Genomic DNA, 19,643 nt, shown 5'->3' on the forward strand with positions numbered 1-19,643 from the left:
CGCACCGGCCCTTCCCGCGCCGCGCACGCGCCCTCCCCTCCCTCTCCGGCCAACGGGCGCTCCCGCCCAGACCACCCCGCGCACGCGCGCCGCTCCCCGCCCAGCCTCGCGCTGCCGTGCGCATGCGCACCGCCCCCTCCTGCCCCCTCCCACCCTACCGCACCCCCCCGGCGCGGCCCAGGAGCACGGCGGCCGCTCGGCGGGCGATGTGGAAGGAGCCCGGACACTGCTGAGCGGGCCGAGGCCCGGCGGGGCTCCCGGCGACCCCCGGCGTCGCTGCCAGCCGGGCCCGCGGGGCAGGGGCGGGAAAGACCCGGACCCTCCATCGGTCGCTGAGGTGAGGGGCGGAGTGGGGCTAGGCCGTGAGCGACGCGTGGCTCAACCAATGGGAGAGGCAGCTCCCGGGCTCCGCCCCTCCGGGCTCTCCCGCCGGGCGATTGGCTGGCGAGTGAGGGGTGGGCGCCGTCCTCGCGGGCGCCGTGTGGCCCTCGTGCGCGGGCCCCGTGCTGGCCGCTCCGCCCCGCGGGGTACGGTGGCCGCGAGGGGCGGTGCGGTGGCCGGGGGGCAGGCCGCCCCCTGCGGCCCTCCCGCGGCCCGGCGTGCCACCGGCCCGGCCCCACGGCGGCACCGGCTCGCCAAGGCTCGCTCCCGTAAGAACGCAGGGCCGGCCGGGCGGGCGGTGCCCGGAGAGCTCGGCCCCGGTGGGGAGCGCTGGCCGGTTTGCAGCCTTTTATCCGCTCGGCTGCCCTCCGTGCACCGGGGAGCGAGGGGCTGCGGGGGACCGGGCTGGGCACGGCTGACCCCCGGGGCTAGGGGGCTGCTCTGCGGTTACCGTCAAACCGGACCCCGCACGGAGCAGCCGTGACCCTTGGGCAACGCCGCCTGACCGCTTCCGCCGGCCGCCGTTGGGCAACGCCGGCGGAGGGGGGCGGGGGGAGCCGGGCCCTTTAACGGGCGGGGCCGGGGCGGGCGGGGGCGGTGCCGCCTCCGCCTCCGCGGCACTCCGGGACTGGCGGAGCGCGGCCGGGCCGGCCTGCAGCTCCAGCAGAACGGGAGCCGCCTCCGCCCCGGCCCGGCCCGCAGCCGCCTGCCAGGCGGTGCCTGCGCCCGGTGAGACCCCGGGGCTGGGGACCAGGGGCTGCTCGGAGCGAGCCTGGGGGCCCTCTGGGGCTCGCGGTTGGCTTCCCGGGAGGGGTTGTTACGGTCGGTTCGCTGTGCGGCTTCAGTCCGGTGGTCCCGAGTCTCAGCATAAAGCTGCGGGATGATCTCAGCCTAAGGCTTTGGGTGTATTAACGCGGTGTATTAACTAGGAGCTGTGGCGTTAACCGTTTCTTTTCCTTTCTCCTTCTCTGGTGTTTGTCTATGCAAAGGTCAGATGTTTCCGTTGGTCCTGAAGAAGAGTGGAGTTGGGACCTGCTAAGTGCTGATCTGCTTGTGCCTCCGGACCATGGACTCATTGAGAGCGTCCCAGGTGTGAAAATGTCCAGCAGTAACCGGGAGTTAGTGATTGACTTTGTTTCCTACAAGCTCTCGCAGAAGGGGTACAGCTGGAGTCAGCTGGAGGAGGAGGATGAGAACAGGACTGACTTTGCAGCAGAGGAGGCCGAGATGGACGGCGTCCTCAATGGGAGCCCCTCTTGGCACCCGCCCGCCAGCCACGTAGTGAATGGAGCTGCCGTGCACCGGAGCAGCCTCGAAGTCCATGAAATTGTTCAAGCAGCCGATGTGAGGCAGGCGCTGAGGGAGGCAGGGGATGAGTTTGAGTTGAGGTACCGGCAGGCTTTCAGCGACCTCACTTCCCAGCTCCACATCACCCCCGGCACAGCGTATCAGAGCTTTGAGCAGGTAGTGAATGAACTCTTCCGCGATGGAGTGAACTGGGGTCGCATCGTGGCTTTCTTCTCCTTCGGAGGAGCCTTGTGTGTGGAGAGCGTTGACAAGGAGATGCGGGTATTGGTGGGACGCATTGTAGCTTGGATGACCACGTACTTGACCGACCACCTAGATCCCTGGATCCAGGAGAATGGCGGATGGGTAAGAACTCCTCTCTGTGGTGGGGATGGCTACCCGTATCCTTCCTAGCTCCAGGCTGACAGTGTTGCCAGTCAAATCAGAGCATAGCTTCCTGCAATGTTTATGCTAGCATATGTCCTAGACTTTGCAGGGGGATGAAGGAGCACATGGCCTTTCCTTCTGTGCTCTTAACGCTCTGTCCCAAGAGGGTCAGTCCTCCACAATGACACAACCAGTTTATGCTCAGATGTGTTCTTCTCCACCCCATTTCTTCTCCCTGGATGTTACATAAAAGATGTGTTTTCCGACAGCCTTTGGAAATGTAATGTCATCCAAGCTTGTTCTTCAAGCGGGAGCCCTTGCTCTCAGGCATGTTCCTGGTGTCATTTAACAGCAGGGAGTGGAGCTTCCTCCTCTCCAAGCGCGCAGTGCTCTGTTGGGCTGGCCTGTGGTCTGCCAGGGTAACAGCTACTTCTTCATTCTGGAGACAGGACTTTGCTTTCTGCTGTGCTCATGGTGAAGTGAATCCCACAGCAGATCTCGGGGCGGGGGGGGGGGGGGGGCAGGGAGCTGCTGGGGCTGCCTGAGCTGGTGCAGTGGGAGCCAAGGTTGAGGTGGGGGCAACCTCAGTGTGCTGGGGAACTGCTAAACCTGCAGCTGCCTCTTGCTTGGCAGGGAGCAGTGCTCCCAGCTGCCCCAGCAGCAAACCCTGTAAGCTTTCAGTGGTGAGGTATTAACATGAATAAGCATTTCTTCAGGAAGCATTCCTGAAATGCCGGGTCCAGCTCTGCGGTGCTGCCTGGGACTGCCAGTGGGAGGTATATGACCTACAGATGTCTGAGTTTTCTTTTTGCTTCTGCATCTTAGTGATTCCCTGCTGGTGTAACCTTTACTGGTGCCCACTGGAAAGAGTTCATGCTGTCAGGCGTTAGCAACTAAACGGTGGGGAACTGCCTTGCTGGTGAGCTAAGGCCTTTTGGCCCTCTTCATATCATAGTCCATCAGCAAGCCCCTGCGTTGCGAGGAGGGGGTGGGAATCTTTCAGCCCAGCACTGTGCTCTGCACCCTCCTGACAGGAGAGGCACAGGAGCCCTGCAGAGCTCCCCAGCTCCTCGTGCTTGCCCTGCAGTGCTGGGGACCCCAGAGAAGAGGGGGAGCCACTGCACCCAGGAGAAGGGAACGGGTTCACCCAGGGTGCAGGAATTCCAGGAATGCGGCCGCCCTGGGGCACTGCCTGGGTGGGGCTGCTCAGGCAGAGGAGCTTGGTTTCGATTAATAACCCAGGATCTGCTGGCCATTTCATCAGGATGTATCTGGCCCATTAGCCCTCTCATCCTGCAGATAACCCTGGCCAAATGCTGAGTTCCTTCCCCCTCCCTCTGGCTTTGGCTTTTAAAGCCACAGCTTAGTCTTGGAATTGAGTGATCAAATTGAGGTTTCCAAGCTAGTGTGGCTGTTGCTGTTAGTGACGGATTGGGCTGTATCCTGGAGACCTAGGCGATAATGCAATCTGATTTTTTGTAAATGAACTCTCTGGGGGATTTAGATTAAATCACTGGTGGAAAATCACTGGTCCCTGCTTGTGGGGAATGAAATACCGCCTCCCTATTCCCCACCCCCACCCATCACGATTCAGACTCTTCAATTTTTTTGTGTCTGCCTGTAAATTAATTGTTTGGAGCAAATATTTGTTCAACAGATTGTGGAAGGGTCAGGACTTGTCTCTATCTGGCCCACCCACCAGCTCTTGCTTTGAAGATCACCACCGTTAGCCGTGTTTCCCACCCAGGGGAGCAGCCTTGCCCCTCCTCTTCTTACCTTGAACCCGACTTCTAATTTCACTGCTCAGACTGCGCCAGTAGCTGAAAGGGACCCAGGCAAGGGTGGTAAAGGCCATAGTGGGGGGATTCACCCCACCAGTCACCAAAAAAAAAGGAGGGGGGGTTGGGCAATGTGGCTGCTGCCAGCCTGTTGCAAACCCCAACCAGTGGTTGTTTGACATCTCAGCTGTAGCTTTCCTCCGTACTCAGGGTTCACCGTGTCCGTACTCAGGGTTCACTGTGTCCCTTCTCGGGGGGGCAGCCGGTGCAGCGCAGCAGCAGCACAGGGGCCATAAGAGCTCCTAAGTGCCTTGTGCATGGGGTGTGCGGATGCTTTGCTTCGCTCTCGCGCGACTCCAGCTGCGGGGAGAAAGCTGCTGGCCTGCTGCCAGCTCTCCCTGCAAGAAGAATGCCACCCTGCACTTGCTGTTGTGGAGCAGTCCCTCTCCTGCCACCCTGTTTGCATGGGGAGCCTGTTTGGTGCATCTGAGCTGTTAGAGCCTGTCCCATGCAAACAAAGCTCTCCTGAGAGGTGCAGCAGGCGGGTCCCGGTGAGAGGGATGCAAGTTCTGGCAGGCCTGCTTGGCAGGTGGTGTGTGTTTGGAGCACTGCAGCACTTCTCTTCCTGGAAAGCCCCTCTGAAAGAGGGAAGGAGCGTGGCTCCATCACAAGTGTCGTGCAGCATGGTTGCGTAGGAAGCTCTGTTTCATTTCCCACCAGTGGAACAAAGGCAAGCATAGGATGGCCATGGGGTGCAGGTTGCCTTTGGAGGGGCCTGCTAAGGCTGCTGTGTGCTGGGCTGTAGCAGTTTTCTTGAGAAAACCATTTTTTGAGGTGAGGGGGAAATCGTAAATCTTGCTACGCAACATTAACGTGGGTGTGTTTTGCCACGTTTACTGGCTCAGCCTTGGTTTGCCCTCCTCTCTGCAATCTGGCACTCAGAAAACAAGCAAACAAGAACAACCCGAGGGGTGCATTTAATAACCAGCCAGAAGAGAGCTGCTGCCTCAGTGAGCCATCAAAACCAAAGAGACGGCTTTTCTGGGGCAGTTGCTTTGTCTGGGACCAGATTCCACTAGCTGTGAAATTCAAACAGTGATCACAGTGGGGACTGGGAGTCATAGGGTGAGAAATTTGGTGAGTGGGAATGCTGGAGGGGGAAGTGTGGGGTGAGTGGGAGAGAGCCTGCCAGGCAGAGATGTATTGACCGTGCTTAATCTGAGAAAGGAAAGTGAACAGTAGTTCCTGCCTGGCTGTGACCCTTCAGTGGATGTCAGCTTTTCCTTCGAGGCTAAATCTATGTTCGGAGTGGGATATAAAGAGGGTGTTCTGTGTGGGCTTGGAAGCAGATCTGTGGACATAGAGGCAAGAGGTTTCCCATTTGCAGGGCATATGGTGGGGACCAGCATGAAAGGGCTCTGTCAGGCCAGGACTGATGCAAACAGCATCTTGGTCACCAGTCTGTGACATCTGAATCCTGACACACCGGGCTGGGCTGAAGGAGGATGGACTGCTTCCCGTGTTGGCTCTGTGCATCCTGGGGCTCTCAGGCAGCCCTGGCTGCGCAGGGCTTGGTGTGCCGACACGTACATGTTGTGTCACTCTGCAGTGGACTGGAAGCTTGTGGTTCTGTTTGGGGAAAACCCTTAGAAGATGTCAATATAACAAACTCATTTTCTATCTTTGTGATTTTTTTCCTAAATGATAGGAAATGAGACAGCCTGTGTCATATGACAGAGTGCAGCTGGGATTTTGTACTGTGCTCTTGCTCCAACCTTCTCAATGGTTTCAGGTTGAGAGCTAGACTTCACTTCTCAGCTCTTCTGAAATGCTTTCTAGCCTTGTGCCGTTGCCCAGCTGTCCCACACAAGCCTTCACTGTGACCACCACATTATCTAGCTGATCCCGGGTGCCCCAGGATCCTCAGACCTTCTGGGTCCAAGCTTTTTGGGCAGCGTGAGGTAAGAGCAAGTTAGAGTTCTGCTGCTGTAGTACCCTGAGAGGTGGAGAGGAGCACCATGCGAGGTGTGCATGGCGCGCATAGAAGAGGCGCAGATGCGTGTTGTGCTGTTTGGGGAACGCAGCTCCCTCTGGGGTGAGCACTGTTTGCCCAAGCTCTGCCATTCTGAGCATTAACATGTGGGGTTTCGGGGATGTCCTGGTGCTGCTAATCCCGTTTGAGATCACAGCCATCGGTTTCGCTTGCTGGCCAACACGCAGCAGAGCTGGCTGTAGGGGGTGGCTGTGGATAGCCAAGGCTGCGATTTGCTGTCTCAGAGATGAATCCCAACGAGTGGTCTGCAAAGCTTAGCTGGGCTACAGCTTTCCACTCTGTCCTCTGTAATTATTTTACAATCTGGATCACTTGCCCCCATTGTCATCACCTGCTTGGGATGGAAAAAATACTCTCCTGCTAGCTGAGTCCCCTTGTGTCCCTTCATAGTCCTGAGTGTTCCTCTCCAACTATGGGAACTGCCGGTCACTGCTGGCAGGGCCTTGGCTCAGGCTGTCCTGCCTGGCACGGCCGTCCCAGGTAGCTGTATCCCTGCTGGCAGCTGGAGATCGGGCTCATGGTGCAGATCCCTGACAGCTTCTCGCCCTGCCTGCAACCTGGGAGGCTTTTCTGCAGTGCTCTCCAGGAAATGCCATTGGAATGACTTCCACTGCAGCTTCCTGCCCGGCCCGCAGCAGCATTCCTGCCACTAGACCCAGAACGATGCAGAAGCGAGTTTTTAGAGCTTTGCTCTTCGCCCCTTTTACTCGGTTCTCCTTCTTTGGGGCCCTGCCTGTTTTCTTCGCTGCCTCTCGGTACACGGTGCAGTTTGGTTACGTTCCTTAGATCTGTGATTAGAGCAGGCGCCTGGAAGGCAGAGCTCCTGCCCATGGCTGGCTGTGGCTGAGAGCAGCCCACTTAACCCCGTGGTCTTTCAGCAAAAGGGATAGCGTTTCCTGCCCTCCCAGGGGAGCCACTGGGAACTCAGATTTGTAAAGCACTCTGAGGTTCTTTAATCCGAAGAATCGAGTGCTATTTAGAAAAAAGACCTGTGAAATAATTAAAAAAGTGTTTTCATGCTGCTCTGTGTTCACAACTGTTCTAGGTAATGTCAGTCTTCCTATTCATCCTGCTGTTCCTCTGAAACCCAAGCTAGGTCCCCCTGCACACTGCCTGGGGTCCCTCCCCATTTCAGCAGTAATGGGGTGTCCCACTGCAGCAGAAGGGATGGGAGGGAGCACCATGCTCTCTTTTTCCCCTGTGGAAGATGCCGTTTTCTGTACGCCTCTGGGGTGCTGCACCTGATTTCTGTGGAGCTCCTGTACAATCTGTGTATGTGGTGTACCCCCAGGAGCAGCAATACGCCTGTGGCCCACACCGCATACAGGCTGAACGGCAGGGCGATGCTTTGAGGCCTTTGCTTAGGCTTCTCCTTTGATTTTTACCAAGCTGCTGATGGCTGTAAGCACAGTCCCATCTTGACGTTACAAGGCGTATTTCTCTAGCAGCTCTTTCCTCACTAGCTGTAAAGCCAGAGTATTCCCAGAAGGAGCTGGGGGAAGGGTTGGATATCAGTTGTGGGAGTGTTGCAGACTTGCTGAACCAAGAGGCGAGGGATTAATGGGGGCAGCTGCTCTCTCCCCTTTGGTGACCCCCATAGCAGTTGGGATGTTGACCTACCCGCTGTCTGATTCAGTGTGAAGGTAAGCTCTGCAGGGTGGCTCTGCCTTTGGGTGGCAGGAAAGCAGCAATGTTCTCCTCCTCCACCCTCCCAAGAGGGATGTTACCCTTAAAATGTTGTTGTTCTGAGCAACTAAAGATTAACGTAGATAATGGAGGCATGAAAGGGAAGCGGTGTGCCTCTGTGCCAGGGCTCTCCTTGGTTTGCTGCCCTGGCCTTGAACAGGGAAACTGTTCCTCCTCCCTGCTGTTCACCTGGAAGGATGTGCAGAGGGGTGTTTGGTGCCAGATCTCTCTGAAGTCCTGCTCCTGATTGTCCTTGGAATGCCAAGGGATTAAGTTAGGGGATGTGCTTTCTGGAGGCACCCAAGAGCGGTGTGCCAGTGGGTGCACCAGCACAGCTTCAGGGTGTGGGTTGGCCCTGGCCACGTTCAGGTGGGGAGAAGGGTTACTCTTTGCCACGGAAGCAGAACAGCCCAGCAGAGCGAGGGTGCAGAGGACTGCTGAGAGGCAGAGCCGTTAGCAGATGGCTCCAGCTGGGCTTACCGGGGAGCAGGTGTGGGTTTCGGGAGGCAGCCTTTTAAGAGAGATGTCAGTTTTGAACCCAGGAGGCTCGAGGGGCTGAGCCGTGGCTGCCACGACTTGCATGCTGGGGAGCTGTGACCTAGTTGTGCTATAGAAATGCTCGGTTTATTTTTTATTTTTAGGTATTTTGCTTATTTTATCCTCATGTTTAATTTAGTTAGCAAAAGAATCTGAGGGTTGAGCAGTGCTGGGAAGGACTGCCTGCAGGCGGGAACGCCCGCTGCAGCTCCTTCGTGCAGCTAGCATCTCTCCAGCCGCCCGTGTCTTCTCTCGGACACGTGCTCACGTGTACCAGCCCAGTGCTGTCTCTCAGGATCTCTTTAATGGGAAACCCAGTGCACTCAGCACTGCTGCCTGCCTCCAGGGTAGCGAGGGAAGGAGGAGCGGGATTCGGAGCATTAACAGAGAGGCTCCCGTGGCCATGGGGACCGTTTGAACATTGTGCTGTAACCGGTCTGCCTTCCCTTTGCTACTGGGAGCAGGGTGAGCGTGGTGTTTCAGGAGGTTTTGGGCTGGTAACTCTCTCAACCACTGCTTGCCCCTGCATTTACACAGCGTGCCCAAGGAAGGGTAATGGGCTGTATCTGTGAGGAGGGAAGTTTCAGGGGTCTGTGCAATTCCCTTGGGGAGAGCTGCTTGAATTTATTGCATTATCCTCCTTCCTGCTCAAGCTTGTGTTTCAGCTGTGTCTGCAGACATAGCTTCTGATTTAAGTAGATCCAATTAGTAGCTAGCTTCTGGCACCAGTATCCTGCCCAGGGAGATGGGCCCTGGAGATGAGAAGCCTCCAGTGGGAGCAAGGCTGGGCTCAGCCTTTCTGCCCCTGCTCCTGATCTAGGATGGACCTGGAGCTCCCAGCTCGCAGCCCTGAGCATGGGGGGAAACCGAGGCAGGTGTCCTCTGCTCCGTGCTCCACCTGGCCAAGAACAAAGAGCAGGCAGGTTCTCCCTGCCAGTACTGCTGCCAGCCAGGTGCTCTTAAGACTGAAATCAAATACTCCAAAACATGACAGCTTAGCAGCAGGCAGGGCTTGGAGCAGGAGCTGCTCATGCCGGGAGGTGTGTGAGGGGCCGACGGGCAGAGCTGTGCAGGGACCTGTCTTTTGGGGGTAGGCCTGTACGCCTGAGGGGAGCAAGCTGCTGGAGCTGGCTGCTTCCCAAAGGAGTATGGAAGGGTTTTCTTCTCTGCTGGAGGGTGAAGGGCTCTTTGGGAAGCTCAGAGAAGAGGCTGAGGCTGGCACGGACCTGGCTTGGTTTGAATACAGCTAGCACCACGCTCAGGTGGAGCAGGACAGCTCTCAGCTTCATTAGTTCTCCAAATCATGCTAGTCCCATTTGCACATCTGTCTGTTTTCTGCCTTCATTGAAGCTGGGGAAGCTACAAGCATTGTGTAGGGAGCACGGCTGGTGGCAGTACGAGACATTACTCTGTGTGTGTAAATTGTAGTGAGCTGGCTCAGGGTTTGGGCTGGAATGTGGGAGTTGGGCGTGTGTGTGGCCCTGGGTAGTGTCTGGGTGACATATGACTTATGTATGGAGAAAATGAGGTGTTGCTACCTGTAAATCAGCCTTCACAGCAGTGTTGCAAGTGCTTCCATCCTGTTATGGTATGGCTCACCAGTGTATTAAACTTGCTGGAGCTAATATCTTTTATTAGAGCAACTGACCTCATTTAAAAGCTTCCAGTGCACCAGCCAGTGATTATTTCATGCAACAACACGTATGGAGGAGCCCAGGGCAGAGCACAAAGTCTCCTTCTCGTGCTGCACCATTCTCTCCCACATTTGCTACATCAGCTGCCTACTCTGCTTCCTGCCCTCAAGTCAGCAAGGATTTTGCTAAAAAGGACTTTGTGGCCTGAATCATTTGATATTTCATGTGGACTAACAGGAAGTGAAAACAGAATGAGCACATCTTCCTCCTCTTCCTGTACCTCCACCCTTTCCCCTTTTTCATTCAAGTGGCTTGTAAGAATTACAGCAGCCTTGTGGAGTTCTGGGGCTGAAGTGGGAAGTGGTGAGGCTCGGCCAGTGCTCCTCCGGGATGCTGGAGGATGAGTGGCTTGAGGTGGGAGAACCAGGCGGCCCTTCCCTGGGACCCGTCTCCCCGGGAACCATCCGTGCACCCAGCCTCACTCCTTCATGCTCTGGTAATGCTGCTGTTCCCTGCAGGGTGGGTTTGGGGTAGGGGCTGTGGTGCAGCTGAGGGCTGGGGAGAGCTGTCGGCATTGCACGACTCAGCCCTTGGATAGGAGGGAACGTGGCTCCGCAGCTGGGCACACGTGAGCAAGGCACGTCCCCTCGGCGCAGGTTTCCCCACAGTTGCACAAGGGCATGATTGCACAGGAGCTGTGACGTCTGGGAAGAGCAACGACAAGGTGAAAACTGAGCTTCGTTCCCCGGGTGCAGGTGACCCTGTTGAGGTGCTTGTCTGGTGCAGCGAGCTGGCTGTGGCACTCGGGCTCCCAGCACCACGGGCAGCAGATAACCATGAAATTAAAGCAGGAGCCTTCCCCTGCCCCCCCGAGCGTGCCCCTTGCACAAAGGCAGGCAGGCTGCTCTGCCTGCTGGGGCTCAGACACCATCTGTCCGGTGGGGAGAAGCATCAGAGAGACCGTCTTTCCTCGGACTATTCCACTTAATGCCCTTTGGAAAACAATCCCATTCCCAGCAGGTGCTAATCTCTTGAGTGGATCCGGCTCAGCCAATGTGTTCTTCGCTGTGCCTTTGTACCAGAGCCTTGTCGCCTGCCAGCCGTCCCACTGCTGAGCACGCCCGGTGCTGGCCGGGCTTTCAGCACCTTTGGGAGCCCTCAGCCCGGTTCGTTCTGGGAGAAACGCTGATGAAAGATGGATGCAAGTGGATTAGTCATTCGCACAGTCTCCAGCTTTAATACAGATGAATGTTTCAGCACATTTCTGGAGCGAAGAGCGCAATTCCCTGCTCTCCATCTCGTGCTGTGCACAGCAGTCTCCTGGGGCAGGGATGGGGGTTACAGCTGTCACCATAGCCCCTTTCATGTATTTGGAAAATGCTGAAATCGTACTGAATGGTGTGGGGTTATTGCAGGTTCCCTGGAGATGGTGATGAAACCAGTTTGACAGGAGGCTGCCGCGGTGAGGATTAGGGCTGGAATGTGCTAGTGAGGGTTTGTTTCTGGTTAGAAAAGGTCTGGCTCTGGCCCTCAACTGGGCTGAAGCCCTGCAGGTGTGTTGGGCTTCAGGCTTCGGCCCCAAGGACAGCCTCCCTGTGGGGACTGCAGGCTGCACCCCACTGCTTCTTGGCTTGGTCTGTGCCTAGGCCAGCCCGGAGGAGAGAGAGGCAGGGATGTGCTTATTTAATTAACCCGTTTGAGCTTATGGCTGCATCCCTCAGAGTCACAGATTCCTCTGAATGCAGAGCCCTGGAGCTTGGGCAAGGGCAGCACCACAGTGCCGACAGCACCCAAGTGCCTGTTCCCAGGGCGGGAGATGCTGTAGAGGCAGTGGAGTGGGTGGCATTCCCGGCCATTGTCATGGAGATCAGCAGCTGCTTCCCTGGAGGTCACCATTTGCATAACAGTTAGAGCGGGGTCTGGAGTATTTGCACCTGCGAGTGTGCTGTCCCCAGAGCCCCTTCGCCTCCCCGTGTCCCCTGAGCCCTTCCCACCCCATTCCGAGCCTGCCCAGGGTGGCTGACTGGGACCAGCGAAGTGAAACGGGATCCGGAGAAGCTCCAAGCTCTGCCTTGGGTGGCAGGTTTCCTTGGCATGCTCCCGAGTTGGGTGCTCACGTTGGCCTCCAGTCCCAATGCTGCAGGCAGTGGTGTGTGACTGGTGCAGGCATGCTCGGTGTCCGTGCTGCCCTGCTTTCGGGCCTGGGATTCTGACAGGGCTGGGGGTGGTGGGGGCCACACATGGATGCGATGTCTGGGGGAGCAGGTTGGAGGGAAAACCTCCAGGATGTCTCTTCCACTTTCGTAGTGCGTAAAGACCCACCAAGCTGTGTTTACAGGATCCTAGTGCAGCCTTTGGGGATACCTACATTTTCTTCTTTTGTGAGGGATCTCAGCTGCCTTTTTCCCACTGTGCTTCAGTTCCAGGTTCGCATATGCCAGTCCCATGCAGTGAGCTGGCAGCCCAAAGGGGCTCTGGGAGCAGGTTGCTGTCGATGCAGGGCTTTGTTGTGGTCTGTGCTGAGCTGCTGCCTTTCTGTTTCCATGCTTGTCTCGCTGCTCAGCACAAAACTGTTCCCAGCATCTCATTAACAAATGTCAGGTCATCCAGATGACTCCACTCCTGGCCAGCGATTGGCGTTAGACCTCTTAGCAGTAACACAGCTGTAGTTACAGCAAAGGTATAACAGAAACAGCCTTGTTTTCAAGTGAAACATTGCCTCATGACAAGAATGCCTGGACTGGGAGTCAGATGCTGTGGTTCAGGCTGCTGACTTGTATGCAACTCTGGGGAAAGCACATAACCTCTCTGCACCTCTGTGGATCTGTCTGGGAACAATGCTGACTTAGCCCACAGGAGGGTTTGGAGAATCGACTAAGTTTTAATAAAACACATTAAGATCCTTGGGTGGGAAAGGCTTTTGTGTATGCTGAGCTGGTTGCTGTGGGTGTCTGTCACGAAGACAGGCTGGCTGGGTATCTGGGCCGTGGGGAAGCTCTATAGCTCTTGCTGGAGGTCTGACTTCAACACGTAGACTCCAACAAGTACCACTGGTTCACCATAAATAGTCCCAGAAGAGCCTGGCTCTTCTCGGCTGATTTTCAGAGCTCTGTGCTGGTGTCTCAATGACTTCCATACCCTTTACCTCCCTGTGCAAGGGAGGCTTTGAGCACCCAGACTCAGCCCTCCCCAGCAGCCAGAACCCTCCCTTCCCTGCTCTGCCCCTGGCTAACAAGAGACCAGGTGGGGATTCACTGCCCACATCTACTTCCTTCACCTGCCCTCATGGGCCAGTGTCACTGAATCCTCTTTCCGCAAGTGTTGGGTCTTATTTTGAAAGAGGAACCCGGCCTGCCCCGCTCGATCTGAATGGGATCTAGCAACTGATCCCCCTCCCGCTCGTCCGGGGAAGCTGCTCCAGCAGGGCTATGAATGAAACCCACTGAACCTCTGGGGGTGGGAAGAGGCTGAAACTTCGGGTCTTCCCCTTCCCGTTTCCAGGCCAGGATGTGAATGCTGTCTCAGCCAGACTGTGCTTGATTATTCTGCTGTCCGAGACAGAGCACTTTGGGACGGACATACTTCTCTTTTTCTCTCTGCCACGGTGTCACATATTGTCACTGTGCAGTGTTTAAATGGCTGCTGCATTCTTCCCCCCCTGCCCCCGCAGCCGTCCCTGGCGGTGGGTTGCAGTTTGGAGCACTGCAGGTGTCTCAGGAGCCTTTGGCACTGCAGAACCTCCCTGCCCCAGCTCTGTGGGGTGGTGAACACGGGTGGAGTCTGGATCTCCTCCTGATCCTCCATCTCCTGCAAGCAGCACCTTCAACTGCAGGGAAGCCCCCCCACCCTCCCCCAGCAAGTGCTGGTTTAGGCTCCAGCCAAAAAAAGTCATGTCCTTCCCCAGCACTGGGGGAGGAGAGGCAAAGCCACGGGATTGCCTTTTGCATAGGCATAATGTCTCACTGCTTCCTCATGGCCTGCCCCCAGAGCATCCTCCTCTTGGACGTGTCTGTCACCCGGGGTGGGGAAGGGGATGTGACGGGTGTTCAGTGGTGGAACAGCCTGTCCTCTCTGGGGTGGAAGAGGCCCACGGGCATGCAGAGAGGGCTGTTGAGACATTGACGTGCTGTTGCTACCATAGTCCTTGTGAACAACTCAGGAATTCCAAATATTTCCTCTCAGATAAAGGTGACTGGGGGAGGCCAGAAATATCTGGACGTGTCTGGGCAAGCCTCAGATCCCAAACACCAGGCCGGAGAGGTCAGAATTGGTACTGGGAGTGCTGGGCTTCAGGTGCAGAGCGTCCGAGGCCCAGGGCTGTGTGGGAACTGAGCAAGCTGCCTTTCCCTAACCTTCATCCCACCCCCAGGATGGGGAGGGAGGATGCTCCTGCCTGTTTTCCCACTCCCCCTGGTCTGGGATTGCTATTCCCAGGGGACACATCTGGGATCGCAGTTGTGCAGGGGCTGAGCTATCGCAGTTTCTGGCGATGGTTTCCCCAAGGAAGTGCAAAGCGCTTTCCTCCCGAGTCCCCTGCGGCCCCCAGCTGCATCTCCAGCAGCTGCTGCTCTGTTCCCGGGGGAAGGACAGGGGAACAGAGGGGCTCGTGTCCCCTCCCTGTCCGCACAGGACTCTTGTCGTGCTCCTCTCCGTCTGTAGCACCCGATAGCTCTTCATTCACCGAATGCTATTTATCTCTTGTTCAGCAAACACTTCCTTTTCTTAGAAGTAAGGGCTTCAAAACATGCTTCTTGGAACTGCCTTTCCCCAAGCTCGAGAAGGCAGCGGGGAGGCTCAGCTGCCAGCCCTCCCCAGCTCCTGCCCTGGATGTGGGGGCCCTCTCCTGGTCTGCCCCACTGCTGGCCCTATGGAGAGGCTGAGTGACTGCACAACCCCTTCTGCCTCTGCAGCCTTCCTTGGGACAGTGGAGACATCCTCTCCCGGTGGTCAGGAGGAGCCTGCAGAGATGCATGGGGCTCTCGGTGGAGCAGGCTTTACTGAATCCCCAAGCAAAGTGGCTTTTTCTGGGCAATACCTCACGGGGGCACAGCATCCTTCCTCCCACTGAGAGCTCCCGCAGCATTGGGTGCTGTGAGTGTGTGGTGGGGACATGTGTCCGAGGGAAGGACCTTCCCCAGGGGCGAGGGCCCTGGTACAGAGAGATATTGTAGGGGTGGTGGAGGCACTCCACAGCTGGTGGTTTTGGATGTGCCTGTGCCTTCTGACCCAGTTGCCCAGAGCCCTCCATCCCCGCCAGCCTGCTCTTGGTTTACTGCCACTTGCTGTGCTCTGTCACCGCTCCACTGCTTGTCACCACCTATCAGCAGAGGGATTTCCTGTGCCGTAATTAAAAATATCCCCTCCTTGGGCCTGGATTCTCCTCCCATCCCTCTCCTGCAGCACATCACTGGCTGTTCCCATGACCATCACTCTGGGTGAGCGGCTGGGCAGAGGGGCTGGCAGCAGGCAGCAGCCCTCACCTTTCTGCCTGGATGGTACCTGCGTGTGAGCCACCATCCTGCCCGTTCCTGCGGGGCTGGGATGCAATACAACACCTCCACAGAGCCTGCGCCAGCTGGCAGGCCTGGTGGGAAGCGAGCTGCCTTCTGCTGCTCTGCGTAGGTGGCAGGAGTCACGGGGACAGTTGTAATATCCCTGAAGAGGACTCTGAGTGAGGTGGCAGCAGTGACGTGCCCCAGGGTGAGTTAGCAAAGTCCCTGTTGTCCCAGCATGCTTCCCCCAGGTCTGCTGTTATCTCCTCACGGTCAAGGGGGTGTGAAAGGCAGCCAGAGGATTTGCAAAATGCTGAAGATGGTGTTTGGTGGAAGGCAGATAAGAGTTTTGGTGGGACAAAGGCTCACCTGGGTGGTACCTGATCCCCCGTGGAGGGGAGGCCTGTGGCTGTGTGTGTGAATATCTGTTGCACGCCTTGTGGTGAAAAACTGCATGTGAGCTTGATCATGTGTATGTGGCAAGGTCAGGAGATACCTTGCAAGCTGTGACCACGCTGCAGCTGTTTTGGGGGAGCCAGGGGGCCAGCACCACATTTCTATGAGTGATGGAGAGGCACCTGCCTAAAGAGCCTCTTGATCCCAGCCATGATTGGGCACCAAACACCCACAGGTCCTGTGGCAGCGGTTGCAACTTGTTGGAAGCTGTGGGCAGGTGTGGGAGGCAGCTTGCAGGCAGAGCTGCCAGACCTAGGCAGGCAGGGATGCTGCCCCTGCCTCCAGGGAGGCCATGGTAAGGCGTGATACAAGCACAGCGTCAGCTGGGCTTATCTCTGCTTTCCCAGGACAGCCGGGTTACTGGAACTGCATTCACTTATCAGGGAACAGGGGACCTTGCCGGGAAGATGGGCTTAAGATGTGACAGCATTGAGTCCCTGCTGACGCCGAGCTGCCCAGCACTCTGAGCTGCTGGCAATCCTGGAGCTTGCAGCTCCAGCTCCCTCTAGCCTCGGTGCCTCTGCTCGGCCCTGATAAACCTGGGAGCTCCTGGGGTGTGAAGTTGCCTGCTTCATGTACACTGCCCATGGCCCCCTCCTTCCCTGTGGGGTGGGTGGCCCAAGGACCTGAGCAACTATCCTCGCGGTGGTCTGAGGTCCCTGGGCACCCAGGGGAGCAGGAGGGGTGGTGGCATGCCGTGGGGTTGCTGCGTGGACCGGGGTAGGCATGCTCTCTGAGCCTGTTTTCAGGAGCAGTTCAGCTCTGGTGGTCTCTCCCTGCCCTCCTGTCTCCCCCAGTCTAGGCCATGGCCATCTGTCCCCAGCCTTGTCACACACCTCCCTCAGAGGGAGAGGGGCAGTGGCCAACTGCTGCGCAGTGGCTCTGTTGAAATCTGCTTCACTCTTGCTGTTGCTGGAGATGAAGGACTGGAGGCGGCCGGCTTGGACGAGCCGGGCCGGAGTGACTGCATTCCTGGCCGGGCCTTGTGCTTCGCCTGCTCTCTCGAAGCCAGGGGAAGGCAGGAGTTTTGCGACCCAGAGCGTCTGCCTTTGCCACAGGGATTCATGAAACACAGATCGTGCCGCATAGTAACCCGCGATGGCCAGGACATGGGAGTGCTTGTCTTGCCGGGATGCAACAATGCGGAGAGGGAGGTGGGAGGCTCCACTTTGGACACAAAAGTGGTGGGGGCATGCATGGTGTGGCCTCCTGCCGCAACCATGGGCACCCACCCTGCTGCTGCTCCCCCAGGCCTCGGCCCTGGAATACAGCCCAGCGTTTTCCTGCTGCAATGATTTCTATCACACTTCAATGCTAATTTTAGAGAGGCTAGAGCACGTGATGCATCTCCTGCCCCTGCCCGCGTGGTGTTCTCCTTGCAAATCCTTTCTGGCATCCACTTCTCTCATGACTGGTCCTGTGCTTTCCCCATTGCCCTCTGTGTGTGATTCAGAGCAAGGAAGCACAAGGCATCTGTCATCCGCCTGGTCCCCACCACCGCTTTCCTGCCAGCAGGACCTCAGCAGCCTTCCTGCCCCTTCCCGGGGAGGAGGAAGGAACCCCAGAAAGCAGCAGGGATGATCACTGCGCTTCACTCCACCCCTCTGCTCACTGCTCCTCTCTTCCCACAGGAGCGGTTTGTGGACCTCTACGGGAACAATGCTGCTGCCGAGGTGAGGAAGGGCCAGGAGACCTTCAACAAATGGCTCCTGACCGGGGCGACGGTGGCAGGAGTGCTTCTGCTGGGATCCCTGCTGAGCCGCAAGTGACCCACCGCCGAGTCCCCCAATCGCCAGGACGGCTGCGCCTTCACCGTCACATCCACTACACTCCGCTCCCGAGCACCGTCACCGGCGCAGGGGGGCAGCCCCTCCACCTCCTGGGCAAGCGCCCTGCTCCACGGAGCTTTCTCCCTCGTGCCGCCAGCTCCTTTTATTGTAGCCCGTCTTATTTACCGTTCCGTTGTGTTTTAAAGGCGCTGAGACCAATGCAGCACTTCAGCCAACAGCTCCTAGCACTGGGGAGATCCAGGCAGCCGGGGGGAGTACTGGCTAGAAGGTGTCCCAGCCCTGCAGGGTCCTTTAGATCACTTTGAAGAGAATAAACAGACTTATTTTTGCATGTGTGAGTGCGTGCGTGTGTGTAGATGTGTCACTAATATAAGGTTCCCCAGCCAGAGCAAGGGTCCAGGCTCCGTGCCCCTGTCTCCGGCATGCTCAGGCCCCGGGAAGAGGCAGGCTGCCAAATGGGACGGAGCTTCCCTGCCGCATCCCTATCCCATCCCTGCTTCCCCCAGGCAGAGCTCGTCCCTGTGGTGGGGAGGGAGCTGGGAGGAAGAGGCAGAGGCTGGGGCAACAAGCTCTGCCCTTGCATCAGCCCCCCAGCCCCTTTCTCCCCAGACATCTGCTGCTGGGAGCTGGAGCGGGTCTTGGGTGAGGATGGTGTGTCAGGCCCAGGGCTGTGCCCCCTTGGAAGGGATCCTCCTCCTCTTCCTCCTCCTCCCTCTGAATGTAGATTGCTGTGGTGTAGTGCACAGCTCTCCCGATGCCTGATCCTCCGGGCTGGCAAAGGAGGGAGGCAGGTGAGGAGGGGGAGAGCGCTTTCCCTGGCCCCCATCCCAGCACAAAGGCCTCTGCAGAGAGCTGGGGCCGTGGCACCCAGCAGGTGCAGGAATACAGAGCTGGGGGGTGGAAGAGGCAGGGGGGAGCGAAGCTCCTGCTCTTCATGGGGGTGGCAGCAGGGGAAGGCCAGAACCCTGGGAGCAGCCCCACCACAACCGATCCATGGGGCCAGTGGGGGAGCAAGCCCAGGGGAGGTGGGAACGAGGGCTGGCACCAGCTGAGAGCCACCCCGGCCACTGGGAAGCCTCTTGGGGGACAGCGGGAGCCGCTGGCCTGGCCTGTACTGCCCCGGTTGCTGCCGGTCCCCATAGCGCAGGCAGATCCCTGTCCCCGTGGTGTGGCTGTGGTGGTGTGGCTGTGACGGGTGCATGCAGTGGCAGAGGTGCCTGGCTTCCCCCACCCCCCCCTACCCCGTGCTGCTCCTGCTGCCGTCGGGGCAGGGGAACCTCCGGGCTTTGAGCTGAAATTAGCTTCAAAAATAATCCCTCGTCCTTCGGAGACCACCACCGGCAGACCCAGCTGTCCACGCGGGCTTGTCTGTGTACATACCGCCCGCGCTCTGCTGTACATATCCGAGTAGTTTTTAATTCATTTGTGAATACTCTTAATGCTATTTTTGTTATCTTGTCTGTCCGTATTTATGTGTGGGGCCGTGCTCCCTGCAGAGGCCAAGGTGGGTTGGAGGCAGGGCGGAGAACCAGAGGCTCCAAGGGGTCCCGCTTGGCCGCTGAGCACGGACTCACGCTCCCCGTGTAGGATCCAACCCCGGTGCCGTTGGCGCTGGGAGCGGATCCTACACGGGGAGCGCGAGGATTAGCATTAGCCCGTTGAACGCTTCGGTTTGCAGGTGGAGGTGAGTCCACTAATAAACTCGTCATTGGAGCTGCTGCTGGTGCTGTGGTCTTTGCGAACGCTGGGGGTCTTGGGGATTCAGGTGGCTTTGGGCAGGAGCTGCCCTCAGCGGGGTGGTTCAGGGGGGCGGCTCCTCTCCCAGCCTGGGGGAGGGTTAGGGTCTCTTAAGACATGGGGCGGGGGGGGTGTTGCTGTTGTCCCAAGGGGATGGTGCTGGGCAGGGTGGGGATGGTGCTGGGCAGTGTTGGCATGGCAGGCGCTGCCTGCTTGAGCACGGTGCTGCCTGTCTCCATCACGGGCAGCATCAGGGCGGAACCCTGCCCATCCCTTCTATGATCCTGGAGATCTTTTCCAACTGACCAAGGATTCCGTGATTCTCTACTTCTCACCAGGGCCAGGCTCAAACACCCCTCCTGTGACCTGGTTAGGGGGCTGTGGGGGCGGAGGGCCCAAGCCAGGCTCTTAGGTGGGCTGGGGGC

At 57.8% G+C, this 19,643-nt stretch overlaps 1 protein-coding gene across 9 annotated transcripts; it reads left to right on the plus strand.

The window, feature by feature from the left end:
* The first annotated feature begins 92 nt into the window (after positions 1–92).
* BCL2L1 (BCL2 like 1) lies at positions 93–19,194 on the plus strand. 9 transcript variants are annotated; one of them, XM_040609773.1, is made up of 3 exons: positions 93–337; positions 1,371–2,034; positions 17,323–19,194. In XM_040609773.1, the coding sequence occupies exons 2-3, from the start codon at positions 1,480–1,482 to the stop codon at positions 17,458–17,460; spliced, it is 693 nt and encodes a 230-aa protein (XP_040465707.1). In that variant the 5' UTR covers positions 93–337; positions 1,371–1,479; the 3' UTR covers positions 17,461–19,194. The 9 variants fall into 9 exon arrangements, 7 of the variants coding, with proteins under 7 accessions (XP_040465707.1, XP_040465705.1, XP_040465709.1 ...); XM_040609771.1 differs by lacking the exon at positions 93–337 and adding an exon at positions 546–650 and having other exon boundaries at positions 1,376–2,034; XM_040609775.1 differs by lacking the exon at positions 93–337 and adding an exon at positions 549–650.
* Positions 19,195–19,643: the final 449 nt, after the last annotated feature.

This window comes from Falco naumanni, chromosome 10, assembly GCF_017639655.2.
Source record: "Falco naumanni isolate bFalNau1 chromosome 10, bFalNau1.pat, whole genome shotgun sequence".
Taxonomy (NCBI): domain Eukaryota; kingdom Metazoa; phylum Chordata; class Aves; order Falconiformes; family Falconidae; genus Falco; species Falco naumanni.